This window comes from Pteronotus mesoamericanus, unplaced genomic scaffold (genome assembly GCF_021234165.1).
Source record: "Pteronotus mesoamericanus isolate MK-2021 breed Mesoamerican mustached bat unplaced genomic scaffold, CSHL_Meso_final contig_33, whole genome shotgun sequence".
Classification (NCBI taxonomy): domain Eukaryota; kingdom Metazoa; phylum Chordata; class Mammalia; order Chiroptera; family Mormoopidae; genus Pteronotus; species Pteronotus mesoamericanus.
Genome location: NW_026555135.1, coordinates 3,333,501 through 3,350,521, shown reverse-complemented (window position 1 = coordinate 3,350,521; position 17,021 = coordinate 3,333,501). Strand labels below are relative to the sequence as shown.

The 17,021-nt window shown below is 43.0% G+C and overlaps 1 protein-coding gene across 1 annotated transcript in view; it reads right to left on the bottom strand.

The window, feature by feature from the left end:
* Positions 1-14,438: 14,438 nt before the first annotated feature.
* The window catches only part of DGAT2 (diacylglycerol O-acyltransferase 2), a 32,591-nt gene continuing 30,008 nt past the window's right edge, over positions 14,439-17,021 (bottom strand). The window contains exon 8 of the mRNA XM_054576287.1: positions 14,439-15,648. Coding sequence (XP_054432262.1) covers positions 15,494-15,648 — 155 coding nt within the window. The 3' untranslated portion in view covers positions 14,439-15,493. The remainder of the gene's footprint in view (positions 15,649-17,021) is intronic.

Below are 17,021 nucleotides of genomic sequence, written 5' to 3'. Positions count from 1 at the left end.
AAGAGCCATATTACCGCAGTGCAACCCCCCCAACACCCCCCGAGACCTGGCTTGCTCATTGGTTCAGCTCCTAGAGGGGCGGGACACAACCACAGATAGAAGAAGCACTATTCGGTAGAAGGTCTGTCCGTCGCCAACCGAATGGAATGGGGGCGGAGGGACCCTAGGATGGCTTGAATTGCGTCTGTCAAACCCGGGTGAAACCTGGGGCGTTGCTTCCTTTTTTCCAAGTCTAATTGGTTTTTTCACTATCATAGGGCGGGGTCTCCTGGGGAGCCGCAAAGGCCATTGCTCTACATCGCTGTCAGTTGTCAGTAAAGGGAAACAAGGGCGGGGTCCGATTAGGTAGTGAGTGCGCCCGGGCTCGGTTGTCACGTGTGGGAGGCAAGCGAGTCACCTGATTAGTAAGAGACAGCCTTCTGAGCCACTTCCGCCCTAACCTAGTTGCCATAGTAACCGGAGGAGAGGGCGGGGACCCTCGGTGCCGGCTGAATCGCGACGACTAGTCTGCAGTCGGAGGCTTCCTAAACACTGTTCCTGAAATGCAGCCGTCAACGTGCAGGGATTGAAAGGAAATACTTCATGGTTTGGCAGAAAGGCACCACGCAGGATGCAACAAGACCCAAAGCCTGTCAGGCTCCCACTGGCTCTTCTATAACAACTCTAACCCAGAAGTCCATTCCCCTCCTCGCACTCCACTAACTACTTGCTGACCTGCAAGGCTTACGACGCACCCAGGACCCTGTTTCATCTCCGCGAGGGGGTCTTATGCTATCCCTAGAAAGCCTTTGCTACTTTTCTCCTAATGCTTACCCGTCAAATCTCATCTGGTGCTGGGATCCCTTCTTCCAAAAGGCTTCTCTGATTCATTATGGCATCTTGATTAGGAATCTTGCCTACAGAATATTCTTGATTATTCGATTGCTTCGTCTCTTAACGTGTGCAATACACACATGTAGACACGCACACATGTATACTGAATTCCTCAAGAAAGAGTACCTTGTCATTCATCTCTGGATTCCCAGCATCTGACAGATAATCTTTATGTCTTTGTTTTTGAAATGAAGGCCCCCTCAAATGCCACCTCTTCCATGAAGACTTCCTTGATCACAATAATAGCGTCTATAGCAATTGCATCTGTAATAAACAGCATTGAGTCATTCTACAGGATATTGATCTGCCTTTACCCCTCACCCTGGCCATTCATTCCTCCACTGTTAGTATGGACTCATTTGGGCAGAGTGGGAGGGAAGCATCATTTAATCCACTGTACAAATTTTAAAATTGGGCCTGTAGAGACAGAACCCAGAATCACTTCTTCTTTTTTGGAGTCAGCTCTGAATATTAGTTAACTCTATTACTCATGCATTCAACAAATGTTCATTGAGGGCTTCCCTGTGTCAAACCCTTTGCTAGGTACTGGGAATTTAAATTTGAACTTCTCCCCAGAGGAGCTACCCTCCTTATTGGGGAGTCCAGTAGTGAACAAAGAGCGATAGTTCAGTTAGTTACTGGATCTAAGGAAAGTCCAGGGGCTGTGGGAGCCAGAGAAAGTAGATTTCACAGTAAAGAGGACATTTAAACCGGGTATTGAAGGACTAATGAGAATTCACCAGGCAGATAGGTAGAAAAGGACATTCCAGCAGAGAGAACAGGATCCGTTTTTCCACAATCCTTTACTGCGGTTCAGCTCTGCAGCAGGTTGATTATTGAGCACTGGAGATACAGGCCTCACATAAACAACCCTTTTCAAACTTTTCCACTCACGTGCCACAAACACTACGAGAGCTAGAACTCTCACCGCTAGGGACATGGCAGAGAACATTGGCCAGCTATTGGCAAAATATTCAAGGTAATACATATAAAAGGTTTAGCACAGTGCCTTGGATATAGTGTTCAATAAAGGCTATCTATCATGTCTATATGTCCTATTTCATTCCGAAAATTCTTGTATTATTTTAGATCCTAGTCCATAATAAGGCTGTATTTGTTTCAACATAAAAAAATTTTCATCATTTAGGATTAAGTTATTATAATATTTATACAGTGCTATATATCACAGACAGAAAAATTTATCTGTGTTTAAGGAGCATGGATTCTGAGGTGGCCAATTACAATATATATCCAGCAATAGAAGGATCAAAGGATAAGGGGTAACAAAGCGACCCACACCACTCGGGCTCGTGGGCAAGGTCAAAGCAGGCTTCCCAAATGCCTTGAAGGATGATTAGGGGTTTGAAAGATTAAACAGTGGGAGGTTAGATCAGGGATGGCTGGCATTTCAACAGCTACCTATATTACCATATTGGGTACTGAAATCATTCTTATGCAGGGCCCGAAAACTAAACCTACCCCAATCCATTTTGCTTCCTTTTCTTCCTTGTGAATAAGATAGGGGCAAGATAGGGCTGATCGGTCTTTTAATGTCTCAAACTTAATTAAATTAATATCTATCTCCTTTCTTTCAACTGAGACCTCTTTCTTCCACTCACTTACTCATTTATTCAAACATCCATCAAACCTTTACCAGGTACCTAGCCTGGGCACTACATTTACACATGCATATAGAGGCCCTGCCTTTAAGATGTTGGCAGATAATTTCAGTACACAGAGGTAAGTACAATCATTAAAACGATATATGAAGTATAATAGAAGCACAGAAAAGGAAATTGCTAACTGCAGAAGGCTTTCTAGAGGAAAAGAATTATTCTTGGCAGGAGGAACAGTGTGAGCAAAGGCCCTGAGGCAGAAGCCATAGCATTTGCCTCCTTCAACATGGTTGAAACCATAGTTGCAAGGGGAGCACCAGCAAAGAGGCTGGAAGAGGAAGACGGGGCCTGGTGAGAGGAATCCTACAACCAGGCTAAAGAACTTGGGCTTAATCTTAGGCAACAGGAAGTCATTTACAAAGATCCTCAAGCAGCCCTGGAGAGGCAGCTTTGAAGGGACAGGACCAGAAAAGCAAGACTCTTGCAGAGAGCCAGGTGAAAATTATAAAACAAAGAGGACAGCCCCAAAGAGCCTGCACACACCCAATGAACCTGAAAGGCAGGTCTCTGGGCAGCATTTCTCCTTCTCTTTTCTCAACCCTTCAAGTTCACTTAAAAAAAAAAAAGCCACCCTAAATCTGAGCTAATTGCCACCTCCTCTGGGCTCCTACAGCAGCTGCCTGCCCTCTTGTTAGGACATGGGTCAGTGTGCCTAGTTTTATATACTAAGTGATATCTATTTGTCTTGCCCACCCTACCACGAACCCCTGCTTTTGATTTTGTTCTGATTCCCTGGCATCCTGACCCAGAGGACAGGTTTGATTAGCTTCAGTGAGAAATGACTGACTGAATGAATGGATGCAACCAGTGAATGAATGGATGAATGTCTGAGGAAGCGAATGTCTGATGACACTGGACACAGCCCCAGAGAGAGGAAATTAGCTCGCTCAAGGTTACATGAAATTTGTAGCAAAGCTCAGACAAAGACTTGGACTCCTTGCCCCCCAAACCAGCTCCCCTTCCTCAATTTCAGTGTTTCTCACACTGTCAAGGACCGTGAATGTGCCAATGTGAGGTGTGTGAGCTTATGAATTATGGGCCAACTGGATGACACACATTGGATACAAACTCTTCTAACCCAGAGAGCCAATTTAGTCAGAATTGCCCAGAGAAAGGTTTTCCAGGGAACTCGAGACTTTTACAGTGATGCTGCAGGGTGAGTGTTAACCGGACAACAAAGGCTAGTGAAGGGAGGAGGCGCAATTTGGGCTGATGGTACAGCCTGGAGAAGGAGCCAGCAGCCCTGAAGGAACTAAAAGAGAAGGCCAGTCAGGAGTAGGCAGAGAGGCAGCCAGGGCGGAGGAAAAGGAAGAGAAAAAAGAGAAAAGAGATGTTTCAAAAATAAAATCAAAGAACTTCTTCAATTTAGTTCACAGTTTAGTGCTGCTTTTATTTATAATTTCATATGACAGAAGCAGCATTATCCTTTCAATGCTTAGAGTTTCTGAAGTTTTAGTCCAGCCCCAATGGCACAGAATGAAGTTGGAGATTCCGGCAGAAGCCAGACCCTGCCGGGTGTTGCAGCCCCAGGGGAGACTGACTTTGAGGTGCAGGGGCGACTATTGAACGGTCTAAGCAGAGGAGTGACATGATCTGATTTACATTTTGGAAATGTCGCTTTGGCTGCTGTGTTGAGAGCAGATTCAAGGACTGAAGGGGTAGTGAAAACAGTAACAATAAACTGACTTTTCTTCATTGAGCTGGAGGACAATTAGAACAAAAGAATATGGCTGAGTTCCTGGGAATAAGGGGCGCAAAGCATGCGGGATTCACTTCCTTGTTCACTTGCACAGGCCGGCGTGGTTTCACAGGGTTCCTGAGAAAGAGCACCCTGGATGTACAGCGGTGTGACTGAAAGGGCGCCAAGTCATGGGGCAGGAAACATAAGATTTTTCTGGGCCTGCAGCTTATTAGCTGATGATTTTAGGCAAATTGATTTCCTTCCCTGAGCCTACAGGTTTCCCTGAGGGCTAGAGAGAACTAACTTATACTAAAGATTTTACGCACGTGACTATGGTCAATCCCCACAGGACCCTTTAAAGTAGGTATTCTTGCCCCAGTTTTACAGCAGCCGATAAAGAGCCTCTGAAAATGGAAATGAGCTACCCAAAGTCACATGCTTCTTAGTGTCAGATTGTGAACCCAGGTCTCTTTTCTCCTGGGCCACAACTCTGTCTGCCCGACCATACTTCCTGCATTAATGAGAATACACTATTTAGAAACCTTAATTTTACCAAAAGGATGAGAATCTTACTCCCATCAACAGCGAAGTGTAGGTACAAAAAAAATCCAAAGGATAAAACTCTCTTCCCAGTTCTTCTTTCTCTTTCTAGATAATTTCATCCAAAATTAGTTGGGGCTGAGAACAAGGTCAGGGTGAGCACGGGGTGGGGCGCGGTGTGGCAGCCCAGAGCAGGGAGTTGGAACCAGAGCAAGGTGAGAAGGGTGTCCCCACGGGGCCAGAAGCGAGTGAGGAGGGAGGTCCTGGCACAAGGTTGAGAACCAGCTGGAGTAGGCAGGCAGTATGTCTACGTGGGAGGGCAGCCTGAAGCAAGATGTCAGAGTCCAAGCAGAATGAGAAGAGGGCTACTGCTTCCAGGGCCCCTCTAAGTGCTGGGCCCAGTGCAACTACATAGGTCAAATCCATGAAGACAGCCCTGATAAGGAGAGTATCAATATGGCAGGTGGGGATGGAGAACAATGGCAACAAGGATTGGTAAAATAAATATAATAAGGATTGTGAAAAAAGGAGAAAAAACACAGCCAGCCAGTGTGGTTCAGCTAGTTGGAGCGTCATCCTGTGACTGAAAGGTTGAGGGTTTGATTCCCAGTCAGTGCACATACCTGAGTTGCAGTTCGATACCCCATCTGCACATGTGCAGCCCCAGGTATGGGCTCATGTGGAAGGCAACCGATTAATGCTTCTCTCTCACATCAAAGTTTCTCCCTCTCCCTTCCTCTCTCTCTAAAAACAGTGAAAAATATGTCCTCCAGCGAGGATAGAAAAAAAATTTTTAATGCCACTGAATAAATTTTAAATATTTTATGGCTTTTTTGCCTTGACTTGGTAGCTCAGTTGATTAGAGCATCATCTGGATAAACCAAGGTTCAGGTTCCATCCCCAGTCAGGGCACATACAAGAATCAAACAATGAATGCATAAATAACTAGAATAACAAATTGATATTTCTCAATCTCTCTCTCTCCTCCTCCCTCTTTCTCTTTAAAATCAATTAATAAATAAAATGAAACAAAGTAAAGATTTTATTCGTTTTATTTAATGATACATGAATCAGATAGCATCCCATCTAGCAGACATAAAAAAGCCTGGAGGAGCTGTACAAACACACAGACAACTATAGGCAGAAGGGAGTGGAAACAAAGTTATGCTAACAAAAAGCAGATGGATTATAGCAAGGTCGCTTTCTTTTAGGGGATGACATGGGTCTATCCGGCAGATGACGTCACTAATGTTGACCAGGTGATTTCCTAATTGACTGGTTTAAGATTCTATTTCCAGAGAAACTGAAATTGTTAAGCCTCAGTTTGGTGATGTTGGGTTTGGCATAAGTGACTCCATTTAGGTCCTGTTGTCTTGTTTTGTCAACAGGATAATGGGAGCCAGTTTTCTCTCTATCAGAAAAAAAGGCGTTGCAAATACAGGAAGAGAAAACTAGAATGAACCCTGTGGTGATAGACTAACACTACTCAGACCTTGTTTTCTAAATATCAACTTCCACTAAAAATCTAACACTATTTTGTGTACAAGAGACACATTTGATTCTACTAAGAGGAACCAAGATTCTTTGAAGGCGTGTCTGCGTCTCAGGATCGGGCCACAAAAAGTACAGTGTGATCCTAGGACATCATCTGGAGCAGTTCGAGGATCAAAATAAATAATGATGGAATAGCTTATAGCCCATTAAATAAAATAGGGATCCATGAGTATTAATACAAATCAATAATAAACTGCTTTATAAGAAAAAAACATTGCGTAGTCTCAAAGTATGGAAAAAGAGCAACTCTACAGTACAAAATCCTGATAGTCATGACCTTAATCGAGTGATCAAAGTGAACGTCCCCTGCAGGACAATTGAAGTCATGCACCCCCTGGCAGGATGCGGTGAGAAGAAAGAGTCCATTATCACTTCTGTGATATTTCTGCTAAAGATGAAAAATCTAAATCAATCATGAGGAAAGATTAGACAACAAAACTACATGGTGTTCTACAGACTACCTGGCCTGTAATCTTTAAGCCTGTCAAAATCATGATAGTCCAGGAGAGACTGAGGAACTTTTTTAAATAAAAGGAGTACTTGGTATGTGCCAGGCATTGTGTGTGTGTATCTCACAACACAGCTATGCAATTAGGATAGTAAGGCAAGAGTGCGGTCGGTCGTTTGCCCAAGGTCACACAATTTGTATTGAGCTGGGGTTGGAAAGCATTCTGACTCCAGTGTTAATGATCTTGCATTTTACTGCCTCTAATGAAAAAGTATTACAGCATATATTTTAAATTTTATTTATACAGTGAAGTCATATTTTATGAATATATTTTTATGTCTTTATACATTAAATTAAAATATATATCATTCATGTTTTATCACAGGAAAAATACCTTGTATCAGTTTTCATTTAAGTCCTCAAAGGTTATTTAAAATTTTAGAACGGTGAAAAGAAATTTTTTAAACAATGCAAAAGTGTGATTTAATGTCATGTAAAAAATGTAGGTGATAAAATTGTGTCTTTGCATGATAAAAACATTAGATGAAAGTGTACAAACCAAAACTCCCTCAGCAGTAAGTGGTGAAAAATATCTTGGAGAAGTGTTTACAAGGAAGGGAAACAGGATTATAAAAAAGAAGTTTGGAAGATTTATGAGACAGAGGTTTTGTCATAAAAATTGCTATTGAAGCCAAGGAGTGAGGGAAACTCCTGTTTTTCTCCTCCTAGTGATCCTATTATAACCCATGAAATGGGAATTTCTTCCCCCCTTTCAGAAGTATTAGGAAAAAGTACCTTCCGAACTTGTAGCCCCCTCATATAAAGACAAGTGAAGATCTTTATTGATGAGGAGACCAGACTCTGCCATCCAGTGGTACAACTCCTCTATTAGGATAATAAATATATTGAAGGTCACTTTTTGTATTACTTTAAGCCATAAAGTGGCTGGTTTAAAACAACATAAATGTGTTCTCTCAGTTCTGGGTGCCGGAAGTCCAAAATCAAGGCGTTGGAGGAGCTTTGCTCCCTCAAGGACTCTGGTGGCGAAAACCCTCCTTATCTCCTCCAGCTGTTCCTTGGCGTGTGGCAGTGCAACTTTCCTCTCTGTCTCTGTCTCATGGCCTCCCCTTTCCATGTGTCTTCTCCCCTCTGTCTCTTATAAGGGCACTTGTCATCGGATTTAGGGTCCACCCAGACAATCCAGGATAATTTCATCTTGAAATACTTAATTACATCTGCAAAAACCCTTCTTCCAAATGAAGTCTCAGTCCAGGTTCCAAGGATTAGGACATGTCTATAACCATTTGTGGGCCACTATTGAACCCACTACATTATTCCTGTTGGTGGCCTGTCTGTCTTTTCTCCCAGGCCAGCCTGCCCAAAAGGAGAAGTTAAGTTGGTATTAATCTGAACTAGGTTGTTTTAAATTAAGATGTTAATTGTAATCTCCAGGATAACCACTAAGAAAATAAATTAAAAATATACTGTAAACAAAACAATAAAATAATTAAAATAATGTATTAGAAAATAAATATTTAATACAAAAGAAGGCAGGAATGGGGGAAGAGAAGAACAAAAAGAAGACATTAGACACAGAAAACAAATAGCAAAATGGCCAATTTCAATTCAATTTAATCAGTAATTACACTAAATGCAAATAAACAACAATCAGAAGACAGAAAGTAGAAGTATGAATTTTACAAAATCCAACACTACAAGAGACATACTTCACATTCAAAGAGACAGATAGGTTGAAAGGAAAAAGATAGAAAATATTACATGCAAATAGTAACCAAAAGAGAGCTGGGATGGCTATACTAATAAAGGTCATACAAAATAGATATTAAGACAAAAGTTGCTACTAGAGGTAAAGAAGGACATTTTATAATGATAAAAGAGTGACTCCATCAGGAAGATATAAGTTATAAACATATATGTACATAATGAGAGTCCAAAAATATATTAAGCAAAACTTAAAAGAAAAAATAGCCCTGGCCGGGGAGCTCAGTAGGTTAGAGCATCCTCCTGATATGCCAAGGTTGTGGGTTTGATCCCTGGTCAGGCACATACAAGAATCAACCAATGAATGATTAAATAAGTGAAACAACAAATCTCTCTCTGTCTCTCTCTTCCCCTCCTTCCTCTCTCTTTATAAAATAAATTTTTTAAAAAAAGTAACAAAAATTAATGAAATCAAAGTTATTTCTCTAAAAAGATCAATTAAATTGACAAATCTTTAGTTAGATGATCAAGAAAAAAGAAAGAAACCTCAAATTACTATCATCAGAACTGAAAAAAAGGACATTACTACCAGCCTTTCTTTTGGAAATACAAAGGATTGTAAGGAAATACTATGAACCAAAGGGAGAATTATATACCAAAAAAATTAGATTATCAACTGAAATGGACAAATTCCTAGAAACACACAAACTACCAAAACTGATTCAAGAACAAATAGAAAATCTAAATAGACCTATAGGAGGTAGAGTCTGAATTAGTAATCAAAAACTTTTCACAAAGAAAAGCCTCGGCCCAGATAACTTCATAGTTAAATTCTACCAAATATTTAAAGGAATATTAATACCAGCTCTCACAAACTCTTCCAAGAATATAAGGAAAGACTTCCCAAGCCATTCTATGGCAGGACCCTGATCCAAAACCAGGGAAAGACATGAAAACTGCAGACCACTATCCTTTATCCATTATGAATAGACATAAAAATCCTCAACAAAATACTAGTGAACCAATCCAAACGTATGAAAAGGATTATACAGCATGGGATTTTACTAAGGATTGGTTTAGCATACAAAAATTCATTAATGTAATACACCATATTAATAGAATAAGGAACAGAAAACATGATTATCTCAGTAGATGTAGAAAAAGTATCTGACAAAATCTAACATCATTTCATGGTAAGAATGCTCAAAAACTAAGACTGCAAGAAAACTTTCACAACCTGATAAAGGTTGACAAAACCCCCACAGCTAACAGAGCGAATGGTGAAAGTCTGAAAGCTTTCCCCACTTAAGATCGGTAACAAGACAAGGATGTCTGCTCTCACCCGTTCTACTCAGCATTGTACTGGAACTTCAACCCAGGGCAATTAGGCAAGAAAAGAAACAAAGTCATCAGATGGGAAGTAAGAAGTAGAACTATTTGTACTCACACATGACATGATTCTGTATACAGAAAACACTAAGTAATCCACAAAGAAACTATTAGAACTAATAAACTAGTTCCACAGCGTTGCAAGATACATGATCAATATGCAAAAACTGACTATTTCTATACACTAACATGGCAATCTGAAAATGAAATTTAGAAACAATTCCATCTACAATAGTATTAAAAAGAATAAAATGCTTAGAAAAAAATTAATAGAAGTGCAAACTTGTACACTGAAAACTACAAAACACTGTTGAAAGAAATGAAGGAAAACACCAATAAATGAAAAGACAATAGTCACCAAATTGATCTTTAGATTCAAATGCAATCGCTATTAAAATCCAAGCTGTCATTTTTTTTTTGCAGGTATTAAATGGATCCTAAAATTCATATGTAAATGCAAGGGACACAGAATAACCAAAACAGTCTCAAAAAAGAATAAAGTTAGGATGCACTTTTCCCAATTTCTAAATTAATTTCAAAGGTAACCAAGGAGTAAGTGCTGTATAGAAATATAAACCAATGGAATAAAACTGAGAATCTAGAAATAAAGCCTTAAATGTGTCCATTGATTTTGGACAAAATGCCAAGACAATCCAATGAGGAAAGTATACCCTTTTTAATAAATGGTGCTGAAGTAATGGGATACCCACATGTAAAAGAACAAAGGTTGGACCCTCGACCATATACAACAATTGACTCAGAATAGTGCAGCGATCTCAATGTAATGGCTGAAAACTCTAAACATATTTAAAAGCAAATATAGGAGCAATTCTTTGTGACTTTGGATCAGACTATGGCTCCTTAGATACAAAAGCACATACTATAAAAAAAAGAAAAAACTAGATAAATTTAATTATATCAGATTAAAAAATATCTGTGCTTCAAAGAACCAATGATACATTTGATTCATGATCCATGCTACATCATGGATGGACCTCAAAAACATTATGCTATGTGAAAAAAGCCAGACACAGAAGTCCACATATTATGTAATTTCATTTATATGAAATGTGCAGATTAGGTAAATTCATACAGGGAGAAAGTAAATCAGTGGTTAGTGATCAGCAAGGAGCTGAGGAGGCAGGGGTGATAAGGAGCAACCGCTAATAGGCATGGGGTTTCCTCTGGAGGTGATAAAATTGTTCTGGGATTAGAGATTGGTGATTGATACACAATTTTGCAAATATACTACAACACATTGAATTATCTATTTAAAAAGGGTGGACTTTATGATATGTGAGTTATAGCTCAATAAAACTTCTATTTTAAAGAAGGAGGGCAAGCTGGCCACTTTGCTGCAGGAACAGTGAACTGGAGAGCAGCCTGGAAACAGTGAGCTCAGTTCACTAGGTCAGGGAGACCCAGTGAGGGTGTGATGACAACGGTGACAACCACAGCTACCATTTCCTGCTGAGGGATTAGAGGCTTTTCATTTATAGGTCAATCCTATATTTAGATACATACTCTCTTATTTATTCAGGAATATAGGTTATTCCCATTTTGCAGGCGAGGAAGCTGAGGCTCAGAGAAGTTAAGTGACATGCCAATGCAGCTGGTAATGGCAGTGGCACAGACTCGGTCCCACAGTCATAAGTATATGTTATTAAGGGTGAGAAAGGAGGGAAACGTTTGAGACAAAAATTTCAATAGCACTATCAGCGGGCAGTAGGGGAAGGAAGGTGGAGGAAAAAAGAGTCCATCAAGACTGAATGGCTGGCTAAAAAAGAATGAAATCTTACTGTTTGTGACCACATGGGTGGATGTAGTGAAATAAGTCAAAAAAGAAAGACAAATACCGTATTATTTCACTTTTGTGTGGAGTCTAAAGAACAAAATAAACAAACAAAATAGAAACAGACTCATACATACAGAAAACAGACCAATGGTTGCCAGAGGGCTGAGGGCTTGGGGGACTGGGCAAAGAAGGCGAAGGGATTAAGAAGTGCTAATTGGTAGTCCCAAAACAGTCATGTGGGTGTAAAGTATAGCATAGGGAATAGAGTCAATAATATTGTAATAACTATGTTGCCAGGTGGGTATGGGAAATATTGAGGGAAACACTTTGTAAGTATATGTTTGTATGATCACTATGCTGTACACCTGAAACTAATACAAAATAATATTGAATGTAAATGTAATTTAAAAATAAAATTAATAATAAATCAATAAATAAAAAGACTGCTTGGTTTTGCTGAAAGGTGGGCAGTAGTGGCTTCTGGAACCTAGGTAAGGAATATTTAAAAAGGCAAAGGTTTTTAGGAAAATGAATGCTTTACATTACTGCCCCCCTTATTACATTACAAACACCTGAGAACAAGGGACATTCAATGTGGAAGCCCCTCACTCCCTGTCAAGAAGAGGCATGCTGTAAACGTTGATTTGCTGTGGGATTAGAGGCAAGTCACTTGCCTTTCTATGTCAAATTTCCCAGATTAAGGGGAGTTTCTCTAGATAAATGCCACATTCCTGTCTAGCTCTGAGCTCCTGTGTGTCTGTGATTTTATTATCTCTAGAGTCTAGCTCAGGAAGCAACTGGGTTGTCTTAAAATGTGAACAGAAAGCTTAGGAGGCTGCGTGGGATTTGTCTCAGAGCCATCTTTACTGCCCCCTCGTGGCCATATGGGGAACGACAAGCAGAATCATGGAATTGACCTTCAGGCTGAGAAGGCAGCCCTACTCCCACTGTCTAAAGGCAGGAGGTCTTCTAGAAAAGAAAGTTCCAGTTCCCTCTACCAAGGTAACAACTCCCAACCCAAGGCAAAGTTCACAGCATCTACCTAGATCTCTCCACATATAACTTAGAGCGAAGCTGGCCTCTGCTCCGCACAGGCTGCTCTAGACATACATTGAGCTAGGTGAAGTGATCCCTCCTACTTTTGGAGTCTGGTTATTGTCGCTTCCGTAGGCGGAAATGGTGGAGTTCCCTAGTGTACAACTGTTCAATCTTCACAAAATTAATGCTGAGAATAACAATGTATGTGGGGTGGCCTAGGTTAGAACTAGGACTTAGCCTGGAGGTTGAGGGTCATGGCTGGCCTCAGACTGGGGCTGCGGTGGGGCTGAGGCTCATCACACATCAGGCCTTTCCTCCATCCTGAAGGAAGTGTCTGTCCTCTGACCAGAGCTCTGTGGCCTGAGGCCTGCATGGTGCTACAGAATTCAGCCTCTATTGGCCCCTTTAAGGCATCTCCTTTCTCTGCCCTGCCCTCCTGCCCACGTAGACTCTGGCAAAGCCAGACAGCTCCCCACCCTTCTAAGGGAAGCCCCGCTGCAGACCTCTGGGGACACCTCTCTACCGCCACCTCTCAGCCATTCAAATCAGCTACACTATCTCCTCCATCTGCACTTCCTGCTCTGCCCTTTTCCAACTCCTTCCTGGCAAACTTCCAGTCACCTTTTGTGTCCCAGCTCAGGTATCAGGGTTCCAGTTCAATGGGGCACCCCAGGTTGGGGGAGGGGCATCTCTGTCACAGGGCTGACCACCGTCTATCCTCCGCAGTTTCTAATGTCTGTTTCAGCTCCCGTGGATCCCACTCACAGCTTCTGAAACAGAAGAGCAGTCCCTGAGGTGGACGAATGGCAAGGCCAGACCTTTACGCAGTGGGAAAGTTGGAACGAGGTCCTTAGGGCTCAACTGGAAAGGGTTCCCTGGTGCTTAGTACTCACTGAACTGAATGGAATCAGAACAGGGAGGTGGAAGACCTAGGTGTGGTACGGAATCACTAGAGTGACAGCAGGCCAGGTCTCCCTCTTTGTGGTGTAACTTAGGCCAGGGACAAGGAACGTGGTTTGAGCGATCCGTGGGATCTTTCCAGGCCAGCCTTCCCGAGACCGCACAGCTGGACAGCAGCCCCTTAGCACATGTGAGAGGCGGCTGTGAGGGGGCTCCAAGGACCCCTGCCTCCGGGCCTTCACTCCACCTGTAATTCTCTTGAGTGTGACCTGGACGTCGTGATCTGCATCTTATGAAGAGAATATGGCAAAAGTGACAGGTGATCACTTCCAAGATTAGGGTATAAAAGCTGTGACTTCTGTCTACATTGTTCTCTGACTCATCATGTTTCCTCTCTGATGGAGCCAGCTGCCACGCTGTGAGATATTCTCTGGAAAAGCCTGTATGGCAAAGAACTGAAAGTGGCCTCTGGTTACCAGCCAGTGAGGAAGTGAATCTGCCAATGAGCACATGAATGACCTTCAAAGTGGATCCTCCCCGAGTCGAGCCTTGCGAGGAGGCTGCAGCCTTGTGAGAGACCCTGAAAGCAGAGGGCCCAGCTAAGCCATACCTCGACTACAAGCGCTCTAAAATTGTGAGCAGTGTTGCCTGAAGCCACTAAGTGTTGGAATCATTTGTTACACAGCCGTTGATAACTAATACAGCACACAGGGCCAAATGGGCCAAAGGAGCATGGGAGAGAAGGCTTGGCAGGAAGCCTGACGGGGGCCATGGTCTCCCTAAGCGTCAGTGGCAAGATGCAGATGTAGCCGCAGCAAGAACTCAGAGGACACTTATTTTTATTTATTTGTTTAGGAATATACAAAAGTCTGACATGGTACAATGATCTCATCAAGAGAAAAACAGAACACAGAGAGGAGGGGCTGGGTTTCCTCCCTGGCCCCCATCCTCTCAAAAAGGCACATATATGTGAGGCTTGGGTTGAGGGGCCTCCTATCCTGAAACCAGTCTCTTGCTCAGCAGGCCAGGCTCCTCTGTGAACAAGAAGACAACCCCCTTCCTGACACCCACTCTCCAAGGTGCAGGTTAAGAAAACTGAGGCCCCTGGAAAGTACGGGACTCAGGCCAAGGCTGGCTCTGTGCTGGGTCTATATCATCGGCCACCCGAGGAAATCCAGTCACTCCAACCAGAACGTGGTAGCTGGATAATCCAAGAGATGGTGCGTTTGGAACAGCCCTGTTTCCCAGCAGAGGCTCATCACCACCCCCGTCGTCTCTCCGGAGGCCAGTCCAGGCTCAGCTATGACAGACTAAGGGTTTGGGAAGTGGCAGAAAGGAGAATCAAGCTGGAACAGTCCAGATGCTCATCACTGCACTCTTCAAAATAGGAACAACTGTGCCTTTCGAGGCTTCCCCTGGGCAAGAGGGACTAGTCCTGCAGTCAAGTCAAGGTAGCTGGGAATAGAGGTGTTTGCATTAGAAGCAGCTCCTGCTCCTCATCCTCCAGGGGCGAAGAGCAAACGACCTCACTGGCCTGAGTCACTAATGGCTGTCCTTCTGCCCCAGTTAACCGCGACTGAGTTTCCTGTCTGATTTTAGCAAGGGAAGAAGAGTTGGTTGAGAAATCCTAAAGGCCAAGACGTGTTAGCCGCCACCTGAATCAGGACAAACTGGAAGTGAAAGAGCTTGAAACACTCACTTTTTCCTTCTTAAAAAAGACCTAGTATTGTAATGGTTTAACAAAATTATTATAATTTCTTTTAAATAACCCACAGACACCCATGACACTTCCAAATTTACAGAACAAAAAGCACTCGAGAACTTGGTAGAGAGCAGTTTGCAGCAGGCTCCTCCCGGCAGCTGGCCTGCGGGCCGGCTCAGTTCACCTCCAGGACCTCAGTCTCTGGGAGGCCGAAGTTGGTCTTGTGCTTGTCAAAGAGCTTCACCAGGGCCTCTACGTACATGGCGTGGTACAGGTCGATGTCCTGCTGGGTCGGGTGCTCCAGCTTGGGAATGGTGATGGGCTCACCCACTGCAGAGACGGAGCAGAGGCCTCGGGTTAGTCAGTGCCATTCGGCCCGCCCTCCCTGGGTGTTCACCAAGATGACAGCAGCGCCGCTGTGCTAGGTGCCAACCGTGTGCCAGGAACTGTGCTGAGCACCCTCTGTTTTATGTTGTCCTTTCTACAGATGATAGGATTGAGGCCCTGTGGCATGGGACGGGACCTGCCGAAGGCCACAGAGCCACTAAGCAGTAAGCAGGATAAAGACCAGCTGTACCCGCTGCACTCAGCTGGGAGCGTCTCCAAGAGCTGTGGGATCAGGGAAGGGCTTTGCTTTTGCCCTGCCCTGGGCAAGTCGCTTCGTTTCTCGGAGCCTCAGTTTCCTCACCTATCACAGGGGGATCCTTCCTCAGAGGACTTTGCTAAGGATTCTGTAAAATTGTGACATAATTTGAGAAGTGTGATTAAGGCTGGAGAGGGAGGAGGAGGCAAACATTTACACTTCTGTGCATTGTTTTATTTCCTAATCCTGTTTCATCTCCATACCCAACTCATCACCAAGTCCTGTCAAAGACATTTCTGAAATTTCTCTAAAGTTCTCTCCTCTCCGTGGCCATGCTCTTGATTCAAGCCACAGCTACCACAAAAGCCTCGGGACCGGTCTTGTGGCTTCCATTTTGGCCTTTTCTAATCCATTTTCTATCCAGCAGCCCCAAGATCACTTTAAAAGGAGAAATACTTATATGATCTGAAAAGAAACCAGAGTATATACCAAGGAAAAGTTTAAAATGCAAATCTGAACCTTCCCTTCCCCAAATCCTCAAGCAGTCTTCCATCCTTAAGGTGAAGAGAGAATTCCTTTACAACGCCCACAGGACCCTGCCCCCATCCGGCCATCCCTGACATGAAAATGCCTGCCGCCTCACAGAGCTCAGGCCCGATATGAGTCATGTGACCTAAAATGCAGGAAGTTGGTTCTTCTATAAAGTACAAAGCAGAACACCTGGCTCTGAAATTCAAAGTATCTCTGTGAGCTTTGGCCCCTGAAGTCCATGGCTTGTGGCCCATAGGCTCCTGTGTGATCTCTAGCTTGTGAACCATTAACACAGATATACAGACCTACAAGAGATAATTCTTTGGAAGCCTCTAAATGGTCCCAAATAAACCCAAAACAACATAGCTGAGGGCCCTGTGCAGCCAGTTTTTGCAACACAGGGCTATGCGCCAGTCATATTGATTTTTTCCCTTTCTGTTCCTCAAAAATCTACACAGTCTTGTTGTAGTAGGAACTTCACTTAGGCCATTGTTTCTGACAAAAACTCTATCCCCTCTTCACCTCTGTGGCTGGATAATTCCTATTCAGCTAACAGTGTAAGGGTCACCTCCTCCCCGAGGTCCACTAT